The sequence below is a fragment of the Nannobrachium achirus genome (assembly GCF_963921795.1).
Source record: "Nannobrachium achirus genome assembly, chromosome: 3".
In the NCBI taxonomy this organism is placed as follows: Eukaryota; Metazoa; Chordata; class Actinopteri; order Myctophiformes; family Myctophidae; genus Nannobrachium; species Nannobrachium achirus.
This window is the reverse complement of record NC_137812.1, coordinates 52936966-52951315: the sequence shown is the minus strand read 5'-3', so window position 1 is coordinate 52951315 and position 14350 is coordinate 52936966. Positions and strand designations below refer to the sequence as shown.

General features: G+C 40.6%; 1 protein-coding gene across 1 annotated transcript; it reads right to left on the bottom strand.

Annotated features, from left to right (window-relative positions):
* dnajb14 (DnaJ heat shock protein family (Hsp40) member B14) lies at positions 1-13545 on the bottom strand. The gene is made up of 8 exons (XM_080721536.1): positions 13398-13545; positions 8927-9101; positions 5599-5744; positions 3006-3194; positions 2682-2767; positions 2454-2563; positions 2071-2243; positions 1-895 (listed from the first exon to the last, which is right to left on the bottom strand). The coding sequence occupies exons 1-8, from the start codon at positions 13528-13530 to the stop codon at positions 771-773; spliced, it is 1137 nt and encodes a 378-aa protein (XP_080577662.1). The 5' UTR covers positions 13531-13545; the 3' UTR covers positions 1-770.
* Positions 13546-14350: the final 805 nt, after the last annotated feature.

The window sequence follows — 14350 nt, the reverse complement described above, 5'->3', positions numbered from 1 at the left end:
TCTGTGGCATAACCTTTTACTTTATTCAAATGATTAGTCGAGCATTAAAGAAAAACCTTGTTTTCCCTAGTTACTTAAATAACAGCATAAATGTGAAACATTCAAAAACAAAATGTACAATATTGTTGAACAGTTTTAATGTCCTTCCATTAAGTCCTCATAATCTCTCACTTTTAGGATTGGACAACATAAAATATCTTTCAAGTAGTAGCAAAACAAAATAAAAACACAGTTGACTGCTGTGCTGATGGTCCATGGAGCTCCGTCCAAAATGTCTGAGATGAGTTTGTAAGCTAGGAAGCATTCAGGTATCTTCTGAGTTCTCAAAACGTATTTTTCGTCTTTTAAGCAGGTGACGTTGGAATGAACTTAATATCTAAGTCTGAATTGTTTGTGCAGAGCATCTCAGTTTTCTTCTGAGATGGATTCTACCAAATCCATCGTGGTTCAGCACTTTCTGCTTTACAATCAAGTAATCCCTTGTCCTTCTCAAATCCAGGAAAACAAAGGGTAAGCTTGGGGTGGTCAAGAGTATTGGCAGATTGGTTCCTTATGGTGCAAGAAGCCAAGTCCAGTGGTGCCAGGTCGGAAAGGGAGTTAGGCAGGGAAAGAGGGGGGCGAATTCCACAGTAAGGCTAAAATTATTTGTTTTTGTTGTTTTTCTCCTAGCTCCAAGTATTTACCTTAAAAAACATGTACATACATAGATCTATTTATATATATATATAATATTTATATTTCTGATCTAAAAGCATTCAGTCTCTGGCCGCTCATCCGCCTCTGAATAGGTCATTTAGTCTGTCGAGCTCCCTGCAGTTGTCCATGGTCATGAGTTCTGCCTTCTTACGCATGCGGTCGTCCCTGTACACCTTGGCAGCATACAACAGGTCTGTTTCTGGATGGGACATACATAAAAACAGGGTGTAAATATTAATAATGGCAAGTTTTGCAATAACCATTACAACATAGTCTAGTAGCCAGAAAGTGAACCCGGACATTTTGAGTACCCTAAAGTTTTATGTTAGAAATGTTGAGTATGGGTCCCCAGCAGTTAAAAACTGCCGGATGCTAACTTGCATATGTTGGGCAATTTTCATAATTAGCATAAGTAGCTTTAATTAGCATAATCACCTATAATAATGAAAAATATGTCAAAAACTGATTGGCCGATTTTAACAATATTGGAGTGGTTTTGGGGGTTATTGAGGATGCTGAATCCATTTCTGACATTTTCTAAATTCAAAATGGCCGTTTTAAACCGGAAATGGCCATATACCAACTTAAATTGGGATGATTTTGATACTTTTGTTGATTTTCCAAATGATGAAGTGACTATTTTTTATAGGATATTGTGGCAGTCATTGTTCTAATAATTTGTGTGGATTGTCTATATTTTGCTTTTGAAATGCAGATAATCTATAAGCATATAAATAACCACATTTATAATTTAATTCATAATCAAAATCAACAAAAAAGTATCAAAATCATCCCAATTTAAGTTGGTATATGGCCATTTCCGGTTTAAAACGGCCATTTTGAAATGTCAGAAATGGATTCAGCATCCTCAATAACCCCCAAAACCACTCCAATATTGTTCAAATCGTCCAATCAGTTTTTGACACATTTTCCATTATTATAGGTGATTATGCTAATTTAACCGAATTATGCTAATTATGAAAATTGCCCAACATATGCAAGTTAGCATCCGGCAGTTTCTAACTGCTGGGGACCCATACTCAACATTTCTAACATAAAACTTTAGGGTACTCAAAATGTCCGGGTTCACAATGGGGCTCTATGGGCTGGCTACTGGACTAACATATCTAGTAAACATACATAATATAAATACATTTTGGACTCATAAAGCATTAATAGATATTAATAGATATTCTATTATGAAAAGCAACGCCAAAGACTGCCAATATCTATAGCTTGCGTTAAGGTAACCCATTGAATTTTTCCAATATGACATAAATCATCTGTCTGGCCCTCTGTTAACTACCCCCCCTTCTTTTTTCGTTACATTATGCAGATGCATTGAAGGATATTTTGAAGACCCATGACACTCACTTGTCTGCCTCTCCTTCCAGCAGTTATTTCTTATATTTGACACATAGTCATCCTCCACATTCTTCTCAATTTTCTGCAACGCTGAGCCCTTGTACTCAGATTTAAAATCTCTAGTGACATAGTAGTCCACTAGCAGGTTCTCTGTCTGCCGTCGTATGGTCTGACCCGTGGACCTATGCAGGAGGGAGGACAAAGCAGTCCATTCTGTCACTGCTGTAGCGTATTACTGTTACTGTTACACAATACACACATTTCTTCTTAGAACACTACAGCTGATGCATTGCTACCACATCTAGGACATATTTGACACGATATCTTAGCTCTCCTATAAAAAACAAACCAACTAATACATAAAATGTGTGTGTGTGTGTGTGTGTACTTACGGTCTGGAGTAGAGGCTGTAGGGGGGAGTGGACACCATCAGCTGACTCAAGATGGATACCAGGATCAACACCACAATGGGCATCAGTTGGATGAACATGGAGAAACCACCCTACATACAAAACAAACACAATCAGCTGCTATGAGGGAAACAGACTATTTGAGAAAATATATATATTGACTCATACATTGAACATATTCAACAAAAGAATAGTGTTAATAATATGTACATCTCCTCGTTCCTCTGCTCTCTCTTGTCTGTGTTCAGTCTGCTGGCTGTAGCGTGCTCGGCCATTTGTGAAGGTGTGTGGGCTCGCTGTGGACAGGAGAAACAATATTGCATATTGGTTATCAACATCTGTGAGGTTGAGAAAGAGGATGAAATCAGCTTCCAAGTTACTGGTAAACTAATGAACTTTCTCCATCAACAAGTAGCTTTGTATACTGATATCATTCAATAGAAATAATGTGTGTGTGTGTGTGTGTGTGTGTGTGTGTGTGTGTGTGTGTGTGTGTGTGTGTGTGTGTGTGTGTGTGTGTGTGTGTGTGCTTACAGGAGGGGAATCCGCCTCCAAAGAACATGTTGAATACATCCTCAGGTGTGATGTCTGCTTCAAAGCCCCTATGGAAGTCAAAGCCTGCACCATGGGCGTGGCCTGAACTTGTAGGCTCCTCCCCTCCTGTCAGGTCATACTGCCTTCTCTTTTCAGGGTTTCTCAGCACTGCATATGCATTGCCAATCACTGGATGGAAAATATGGCAGGTGTCAAAGAAAGGCAGAGGAAATAAGTCATTAGAGACACATTTTCAGTCTGTTATGACCCTTAGGTCATACTATGGACATATTAACGAATCTAAACAGCAACAGCAGGTGTGACCGAAGCCACTAAACCAGTAAAATGCTCATAATCATAAAAAAGGAAACTAAGGGTCGATTCACACTCTAATAAAGAGCCTAACTAATTTCGGTTCCGGCACTAGGCGAACCCAAATATGGTTCGCCTCCCCCGGTTCGGGGGGGCGTCAACCGACTAAACTCGGCTCCTCGGTGCTGCCGACATGTTGTGACCTCCCGACTTAATTTCGGTACTCAGCGGTGTCTTCTCATTCATTCAGCCCGGCTTCACGTTCATATTCTCGGCTGTGAATCCAAGGAAACAGCGGTCGTTTGGGAGGGAGACACGCCGACTTCCAAATGATTGTGGACACCGTGTATTGAGTGTTTCATAGCGAATACAGACAGTGCAGCTGGGTCTCGCTCTGAGTGATAGCAGGCAGGCGCGTGCGCCCCACACACACACACACACACACACACACACACACACACACACACACACACACACACACACACACACACACACACACACACACACACACACACACACACACACACACACACACACACACACACACACACACACACACACACACACACACACACACACACACACACACACACACACACACACACACACACACACACACACGGCTGGGTATTTTCCAAATGATATAGGCTATAACCTAATATAAAGTACGAACACAGCATTATATAGACGGCGGTGCTGAGAACAGCTGGCTGTACAAGCTTCAGTCATGATACAGTATCCTACACACTCACATCGCGGATGTGCCCGGTGCTTGGAGGTCTGCTATTCTCTGCACGCAACATCATCGGGGATGGAGATAAATTAGGCTTGATGATGATGGGCAGCAGCTGATGTGATCATACTTAGAGCGCTTTCTAGTCTCTGTCCCTGTCCCTCCGTTCTCAGTGGAGGAAAACGTACTCCGATTTTTTACTTAGGTAAAAGTATCAATACTTCATTATTGAAACATTTTGTTACAAGTTAAAGTCCGGAATTCAAAATGCACTTGGGTAAAAGTAGGCTACGAAAGTGATGGCATCAAAAAAAGCTCACAACGACAACGTGTCACAGCGCAGCGCGACGCGTTGTGAGCTTGTAGATTGGCTATTTTCAAATAGTCTATTTTCAAATAGTCTATAAAACGGGGCTAAAGGCACAATGTTTTATAATACAATAATTTACATCTGCAAAGTAACTAGTAGCTATGTTTTCATATCATTGTAGTGGAGTAAAAATAAAATATTTGGATCCGAGATGTTGTGGAGTAGTATTGAAAAAAAAAAAAAAAAACATAGCCTCTCGAAACGTTTGGCTCACCCGCCGCCTATGAGCATAGACACAACTTTGCTAATGTTCCGTGTTGATAGGTTTTCCACGACGAGTTGTGACTGCGTGATGATATCATAGACTGTAGGATGATATGCATGCAGCAAGAGAGGCGGCCGCGGCACGTGTGAGCTTGTAGATTAAATGTTTTCGACAGAGCTCGAGCGTTTGTGAGTGAGTGAGTGAGAGAGAGAGACACACTGGTGCTGCTGCCTGCTGGAGCTGCCTGCTACTCAATGGATCTCCAGTCATTCAGCTTGCAGCGCGAAGGCCAGTCAGATATGTATCCGCCCTGCAACGCTCATGTATCGGCCACACACGTTGTCATGCCATGGACCTCCAATATTTACAAGCGAATTCGGAACTAGCCGTTAAGAAAGTATGGATGAACTCCCACCGAACCTAAATAATTTCGGGTCGGGGAGCCCTCCCGAACCGAAATTAGTTAGGCTCCTTATTAGAGTGTGAAACGACCCAAAGGGGATAGTTTGGTTTGGGGGGAGGTTTTACTACCAGTATTCTTCCTACTTTTAACCAGAATCAGACATCCTCATGGATGCCTTTTTGTCTTTGTGTGCAGTTAAATGGTTTATTGACCAGTGAGTTTAGCCTAGCTCAAATTCTTTATCTTAACAGCCAAGTTTAATCTCCTCTCAAGAGGGAAGTACATAATGGAATAAGCAAACAAGCAAAGAAATTGTTTAAAAAATTGTTAATGCTTGGCTAATGAGTATTAAACACTCACTCACACACGCTTTGGGGAAGGTTTATTTTATTTTCCTATGATCTTTGAGATACTAACTGATACCACAAACATCCAGTCTAAGCTCACCATTCAATGTACTTTCAAATTGCACACAGATGCAGAGAGACTGACTCTGGTTAAGCAGGAAAGGTATTAACCGCCCCAAAACAACACAACTATCCCATTCATTCCAAAGAACAGCAGTGTTACTTTTAAAGGCGTCTGTTGCTCCTGGTGCATGGTTCTTGTCTGGATGGAACTTGAGCGCTAGTTTCCTGTAGGCTTTCTTTAGCTCATCGTCGTGGGCTTCTTTAGTGATTCCCAGCACCTCATAGTAATCCTTACACCGCTTTATCCTAAACACAAACACATGCACAGACTCAGATGAAAAGAACCAAACATAATGACTTCTTCAATTAAAGGTTGTGTATACTGTGAGAGTGTGTGTGTGTGTGTGTGTGTGTGTATGTGTGTGTGTGTATACTGTGAGAGTGTGTGTGTGTGTGTGTGTGTGTGTGTGTGTGTGTGTGTGTGTGTGTGTGTGTGTGTGTGTGTGTAAATATATAAACTCAGCACAAAAAGAAAGGAAACTTGACTTCGGTCCATTATATCTCCCCTTTAATAATACCAATTATCGTTGATTCATCACCTTTACGAGATAAAGGTTCGGATCACCTGTGCACACACACTCACACACACACCCCTTAAATAGGCACTACAGTGTGAAGTAACGGTTGTTTAAACATTTGCTTTATGAACAAAATACATTATTGTTATAAATGTTATATAATAGATGTATTTATTTATACATTCCTCATCATCAAAACCATGGTGCTTTTCCACAGAATGAAAAGGCACAATGCCTTTTCAAATTGCAAATTTCGTGTGGACAAGGTTGCCACTTTGTGCTTACTGTCAGTCACATGCTTAAATCAGTTAATTAAAAAGAGATCCACACTTTTCGATTGCCTTTAATCCAACAACAAAAGTTTTGTCCATCCAAGGTTGGCATATAACTGATCTTAGATTTAATTTGAGAAAAGACATTTTTTAATTTATTGCCTTCTATCGTTTTAGTCATTTTAACAATTATGATTTCAGTGCAGGTGGGGGCATGTGGCTAAATATGTGTTTTTAGACACAATAAGCCAGCGATTTCTTTATTACTAATTACAGTAACACTACTAGCCTCCAAAAGTCACATCTGCCCATGAAAGATTGCAGTGCATCTTGGTAATAGTGATACCACGATCCGATATGCCCACCCACTGAAATCGAAATTATTAAATCGCTAAAACGATAGAAAGCAGTTGATGAAAACATTTTAACACTCATCTTCTTTTCTCTAATTACAGTCTAAAATATGAACCCTTGTTGAAAAAACAAAACAAAAAAAAACAAAGTTGTCCTTTAAGTACAAAAGAGTTTCTTGCAGACTGTAATGCACATTTATTACTGACTTTAGGAGTGAAATGTTATTTTTTTTAATTATCATCATCATCATCATCAACTGCTGACTTTAAAAATGTAATAAAACTAGCCAATCTACAAAATCACAACATGTCATGATGTGACGCGTTGTGAGCTTGTAGATCAGCAATCTTTGCTATTTGCAGTACGAAAAAGTACACATCAACTAATTGTCGAACTCGATTATGAGTTTATGCAGTTAAGATTTAAAAAAAGGTGATCATCTACAGTAGGTAATTTATAGAAAGACAAGTATCTCTGCACAGAGATTAAACAGACAAAGCAGCTTGTATCCCACCTTGGAATAATCTTATCTACTGGGGATATACTACCCATTTAAAGCAATAAGTTAGCAATGGCACCATGATTGTACACGTGAGACACCTCTCTGAGCAATCATCTCCAGAAACAGACTGTGGTGGTGATGCAATGCAATGACACAGTACAACGTGGTAGGAAGTCAATCTTAAACACAACAGTGAACCTTTTATAAAAAAGTTAAACATTTACCATTAGGTCTACATTTTATTTAGCAGACACTCCAGCAACTTCCATAACTCTAGCTGTAGAATAGTTAACATTTTAGCAACACTAAAAGCAAACAATAGTATTAAAAAAGTACACGATTTAGACAAAGTATCCAGAAAACATGGTGTATTGGCGATGGGGATGTGTCAGCACAATTAATACAAATTCATCTTATCATCCTTAATCAAATGTGTATATCAACCACTACTTGTGTTTATTCAATGACCTAATGATCAATTATCTAAACAGCCTTTGCTGCATGTCACTCCCCATCTCACTCTGTCCCTGATTCCTGTCTAGTCTACTGTACTATCAATAAAGGCAAAAAGCTGCCAAAAAAAAAAAAAAAAAAAAAAGAATGGACACAACATTCTGACCTGGCTGCCAGAGGGAGCCAACCCAACAGTTGGAAATGCTGTTTTCCAACATGATTCCCTTGCAGATGGACGCTGACCAGCCAATTTTGAGAAACCTGCAACTTTGCTTTTAGGGCGTTGGTTAGGCCACCTACACGATTTAGTTTGTCTGTGTATATGCAATAACAAAATATTTATACAGTGAGTTGGATAAATAAATGTTGTGCAAATAAACATCTCACAACAGAAATAAGTGTACTGCACGTTAATTCTTCATCAAAACTCAGCATCTCAGTGTTTAATTTTCAAAATGACTCAACTAGAAAGGGCACGTGCAAGGCTCAGATCTCTGCCAGGCTGGGTTGCCTAAGCCAGGCCTGTTTAAGTCATGGGCTGCACCTGTCGGGACCCAAGGAAGCTGCTGTGGGAATTAGCTATTCACTGATACACATCTGAGCGGGGGCAGTGTCTCAGGACGTAGAGCAGCCGCTCAGGAATTGGAAGGTTCCCAGTTCGATCCCCAGCTCCTCCTGGCTTAGCGAAGTCGAAGTGTCCTTTACTTGACCAATACACTTAAACCCAAATGCCCCCTATGAGCAGGTTTGTGACGGTTTGTATGGTTGCCTTCAGTGTTGGTGTGATGGTGATACACCTTGTAAAGCACCTACAAGGATAAAGGTGCTATATACAGTAAATGCACCATTTGTGGGTGTTACATTGCTAGTTATCATTATTATCCTCAATCAATGACCCGACTGCATGGTTGTTGCCAAAGAAAAAGAAATGTGACACTCTTATTTACCCTACGGTGGCCAAACATCCCGCTTTGTCCTGGTTTCAAGCTGGGTGTCCCAAATCCTGACAGACAACTGCAAATACACTAAAATGGCCCAGTTTCCAACATTTACTAAAAATGTCCTGGTTTTCACAATTAAAAATAATTATACTTGCAGAATAGAATAGAACTTTAGCACTTACTGTACATGGACATTTATCATGTTTTGTTGAAAGTGTAGTTAGGTACATAAGTGTGATGAACAAAAAAATAAGGTCTCCCATCCTGGATGGAAATGCCCGATAGTGTCCATCCATGTATGCGCATGTGAGGGTCCTGATTTGGGAGTTTGGAAATATGAGACAAATATGAGACGAATATTAGAGAAAGAAGATCCTGTGTTTCTCACCTCTGTACACCTTCGACCTGCTCTTTATTGAAGCCTTTTGTTGACTCCCCTCCTCCAGAGTCATGGCTGTCCCTGTCTGGCTGGGCACCAGTGCTTTCTGAGCCACCTGCTGGCCTCCTACAATATGCACCATTCCCTGCTGAACTGCCATTCTTTGTCAATGCATCCAACAAGCCTGGAGAGAGAATAGAAAAGAGAGTCAATCACTGCAGCATGACGCGTTGTGTTCAGGCATGGGCTGATGTGTTCCTACTATTTGTGTAAAAGATAAGCAACATGCGTTACGTAAAGACTTTACAAGGCTAGAGAGTTTGGGACTGGAGGACCTCCAAAGTGAATGCAGACAATGATATAGATAAAACGTTTTGTCAACAAAACCTCATGTCTTAATGCACTGTTAATGCTACCCTCTGTAACTTTACTATTCTACCCCAGATCCTTCTAGCCTGGGTCTCCTGTGCATGTGCCGAGTACCAATGACCTAATGAGAGCCTGCCTGCTCAGGGGAGAAAATTAATTTGGACCTTTTGGCAGCAACACTTGACCCCTAGTCGTGTCAAAATGACACAGGATTTAAATGACTCGCTCAATAAAGGATTAGGTAGACCAAACACAACCACCCAATTATCATATAATTTATATTGTATTAACATACAGATTGGACAAAATAACGTGATCACTTTAAAAAGTTACATTAAGAGCTTTAAGATGTTGAGATAAGTACAGTACATTTGGCAAAGAAGTGATTTGGCAAATTCAATTTCTCTCTTGACTACTAGGGTTAATGTATGCCACTGGTTCTTCAGCCCATGGACCCCTTAACTGAGACAATCAACTTTTATTCTAACTCAATCATTAGTTTGCAATAGAGGGTATGCGTGTGACATCATCATCATACCTGGAAGTTATGCGGGAAAACTTACTGAGTGTGAAAAAAACGACTTTCTGACCTTGACAGCCCATACATCCAAACAGAAAAGTACCATCTGATTGCATTAAACAACCTTAAACTCAATTTGCCACTCGATTTGCCACTAGATATGCCATTCACTTTATGCATGTGCAATCTCTGCCAGCCAGAGTCAACAAGCAACTAGGGTTGATGACTAGGGTTGGTTGCATTAGGGGTGTGCTGCTCTCGTGCAGTGGTCTTGTGCTGTGAGTTTGTGCTTTGCACACCTGGGAAACCTGGAAAATATCAATACTTCGATAACTTGTCGCAAGATAAACAGTGATGATATATTGCAATATTGATATTTTGTCAAACCCCTAGTATAGGACCAATCCCAGGCCAGCTAAGGTTATCCGTGTTCCAGAAGGGTAGGCCCCAATGCCCAATTACAACCATCTGCAGGCACTAGAATTACATTTTACTTAATCCAACAAAGCAGTCCCATCGTGCATTGCGCAGAAGGTGTGCGGTAGCTTCCGGCGCCGCAGCCGAGTGTGATCTACAAGCTCACAACGGTTGCATCTGCGACGCGACGTGAGCTTGTATGTCAGCTGTTCTCCGGAAGTGTCCCACAGATAATGCTACAGTAAATTCTAGCGGAAACAGGTGGATAGAAATAACCCATTGGCTATGTATCCAAATGGCAAGGAACTGGAAGTACATTATGTTATGGTAAACTGAACTAATAGGTTACTTAATACTTTTCCAAAATAACGTAGACCTCCAATGTAAATGCAAATTGCCTTTTTAACACACTAAAAGCGTATTACTATAAGCAGGGGTTGACACTAAGGTCTCAGAGGCACTTGCCCATCGGGCAAGTACAGGTCATGTTTTACTTGCCCGAAGGTAATGCCCACTTGCCCGAAAAGTAAATCGTCCATTATAAAATGATAGGTACGATTTTAATTACCGCTCAATTTAACACTTATTTCTTTACTTTCTGGGGCTGTGCGATAAAATGTCATACCTCAATACCTCCAAATCCAAATACCAAATACTTTAGCTATGATTGAATATGTCTATGGGTTCACACTTGTTATTTTATATTTTTAAATGTAGCAACAGTAAAAACAGCACATAATAGGTAAATAGTGCTCTTATTTTACATTCCATAGACCAGAAGACACAACGCTCTGGCCACGTTCAGGTGTTTAGACAGATATCTCGTGTTGTGTTTATAGACATTTGCGTCCCCTCTCAAGTCTCAAATGCGCTCTTGCCCTGTCGGGCAACCTGAAAGCCAACTTCACCTGCCCTGATGTTTTATTTACCTGCCGGGGGCAGGTGGGCAAGCCTTAGTGTCAATGCCTGTATAAGCACACTATTTTAAGTGTTACAAAGCTGTTTTGAGTCGCAATGGCTCATCTTCATTTGTTATTATGTCCATCTAGAAAAGGAAACAGCACTCAGTCCTTACAGTGCTCTGGTGATAATTTTGTTGACTAAAAGACTGAAAGACTACGATTTTGATATTTAGTCGACAAAGACTAGACTTAGTCAACTAACACTAGACTTAGTAGACTAGACTAAACAATTTCAGATGACTAAAAAAAACTAAGTGGTGTATTATTCAAAAGACTAAGACTAAATCTTTGCTGTCAAAATTAACACTGCACTAAGACTAAGAGACCAAACTATTTCAGATGACTAAATTAAAATAGGACAAAGACTAAATGGTGCATTATTCAAAAGACTAAATCAGAATTTCCTGTCGAAATGAACACTGCAGTGCTCCCAATATAAAAACAGGCTTCCAAGGTAGCAGCCTGATGGCTGAGTGCAGCAACTTGCAATGGGCCTGGAGTACAAGATACACTACACCACTAAGATACCCATGTACCTGTCAAAATACTTATAAACATTAAGGACATCCACCATTACAACAACAGAGGCACACAGATCATGTTCAACCCAGAGTCAACTCAAACAAAGGGTCAAACTCGTTCTTCTGCTATACCACCAAAATGTGGAACGCCTTACCGAAGGCCTTAAATTAGTGTGGTTCCCTAGCATCCTTTAAAATGGCCCTGAAAAACCACTTACAGGCAGCAGACGTTCGCAACTGGCAATAGCAAACCTAGCACAGCCTTACCCTCCCCTGACCCTTCTTTGTATTTACCTAGTATACCTACTGTATATTTTTTGCACTGTTTTTTTAGTCTCCATTTTATTTTCTCCTGATATATCTACTGCATAGTACTGTGTTCTATCCGTCTGTCATTCAAGGTTATATGAGATACTTCAATGGTTTCCTGTGTAAATAAGCCAAGTGCTTTCCTAGGATCTCCTTTTAGTTGACATTGTACCAGTGAACTGTACCATCATGAAACTGTACCCTTTTCTATGCAAACTTCTAATAAAGTCTTCAATCAATCAATCAATCAATCAAACAAACAAACAAACAAACAAACAAACAATCAATCAAAGCCTCAGTCTCCTCCTCCTGGAATACTACACATTGCTGTTGGTTTAGCCTTGGATCAACACTATCATATGTTTACAATTTTCACATTTGCATATCTATCTATTAGAGATACAAAGGTAAAAGTCAAACTCAATAAAATACATGTATGATAGACAGTCTTGATCCAAGGCTACTGTTGGTCTCTCACCCTCTCTCTGACAACAGACACTGGTTTATCTTGTACTGCTGCTGGATTCATATCTACAGGGTCTGGGTCAATCATTCAATTAAAGGATTGGCATGGCTAACCTCCTCTTCTCTGCTCCACTAAACTGCTCTGCTGTCACTGACATCCCCCAACAGTTACTTACCCCATGTGTGCATACTGTGCACATCCCTCGCTGGATTTCAATTATTATCATTGTACTGTGAGGTTGTTGTTCACACAAATGAACACTCGCACTCCCCTAGAAAAACATTTGTTCAAATGGAACCACATGGACCCGTTAGAACCAACACTCTCAGAGTTAAATTAATAGATTTTTCCATATAAATTGGGGTCTCAGAGATAGAAATGCCATTAAAAGGGGGTCCGTAGCCTAATGCGTGTCAAACTGGGGGTCCTTGAAGTTAAAACTGTTGATAATCACTGCTATAGAGCTGTTAAAATCTTTTCTTATGAGAGTCCCTGACATATCTTTTCAAATGTGGGTCCGTGTGGGGTCGTTGACACGAAAAGGTTTGAGAACCACTGCCCATTGTGCCCAAGAAAGGGTAGGAGCTATAGGAGCAAGATGCTAGGGTCCTCTCTGCATAATGAGGCTATAGCTAGCGTTAGCTAACCAGGGGCCTATATAATATTCGACCGTGAGGAGTGGGTGTGAATGAATAATCATCACTACCTGTTTGTTACGTGCTATCGTTCATTGGTATAGTAACCCGCCATTAGGTGCACACAAGCCAGAAGCTACAGTTATATGTGACAGTTATTGTGTGACGTGACGTTACGTTAGCTGCTCGTTTGATAAATATCCATTTGACAGCCCTGACCCCCCCTCCCTCACTGCCCCAGCCAGCGTTTACTGTCAACAAACCCCGACACATGACCCTACCTTTGGCTCTGCTAGTCGGGTAGAGCTTCTCTGCTTTGTTCAGGAACTTCAGAGCCTTCTCTTTGTCGCCAGCTTCAATGGCCTTGGACGCTATATTAATACATTTCTCTGCTTCGTCCCTGTTCCCTTCCATTTTCCTTCCTCTTCCTCCCCCGGCCCTCTCTGTGTGGTCACCTGACCCTCAGCTGGAACCACGTGGTCTCTCGATGTGTTTTCCTTCATTCATGTAAAAGCGTCTCCCGCCACCTGCTGGGGAAATGATTAAATACCATCACAGTATTATAATGTCCCTGAGAAAATAATATATGACGATTAAGCATTCCAGGGATCATCAATTATGTCCGAGACAAATATGTCAGTGGCAAAGACGTGTCCTTGACATCATGTCTGTGGCAAATTTTAGATGTTCTTTTTTACACACCAATATAATGTTCTAATCTTATTTTGATCATAAGACCCACAGAACGTCAAGTCTCCAAGTAGAGTCTACTAGTGGTTCTCAAATGTTTTTTTTTTTTTTTTTTTTTATATATATTGTCCGCTCGTTTTGTATGTCCGCGGAGAAAATGGAATTTGGACAAACATGTCCACTACAGCCAGCATGGCGATCTCTCGTCAATAACACAACTATTACACAAACACAATACACATTATAAAAAGTTGAATGAAAATGTTTAATTATTGTTGTTTGTCACCATCTAACGCTATAATGGACCAGAGCTAGTCCATGACCATCACACACCCAAGAACATCCACAACTTCTGATAGCAATGTTTTTGGCATCAGAGTTTGCTTCCGATCACTAAGCATCTACCAGAAAGCCTGGTGGTGACGCGAGGTTACTAAGCATCTATTATTTAAATAATACATTTCCCAACAGCCTCAACTCTATCACGTGACTTGGAGATGAAACATGGCGGCTTCCTGCAGCGGCGGCGCAAACAGCAATCCGA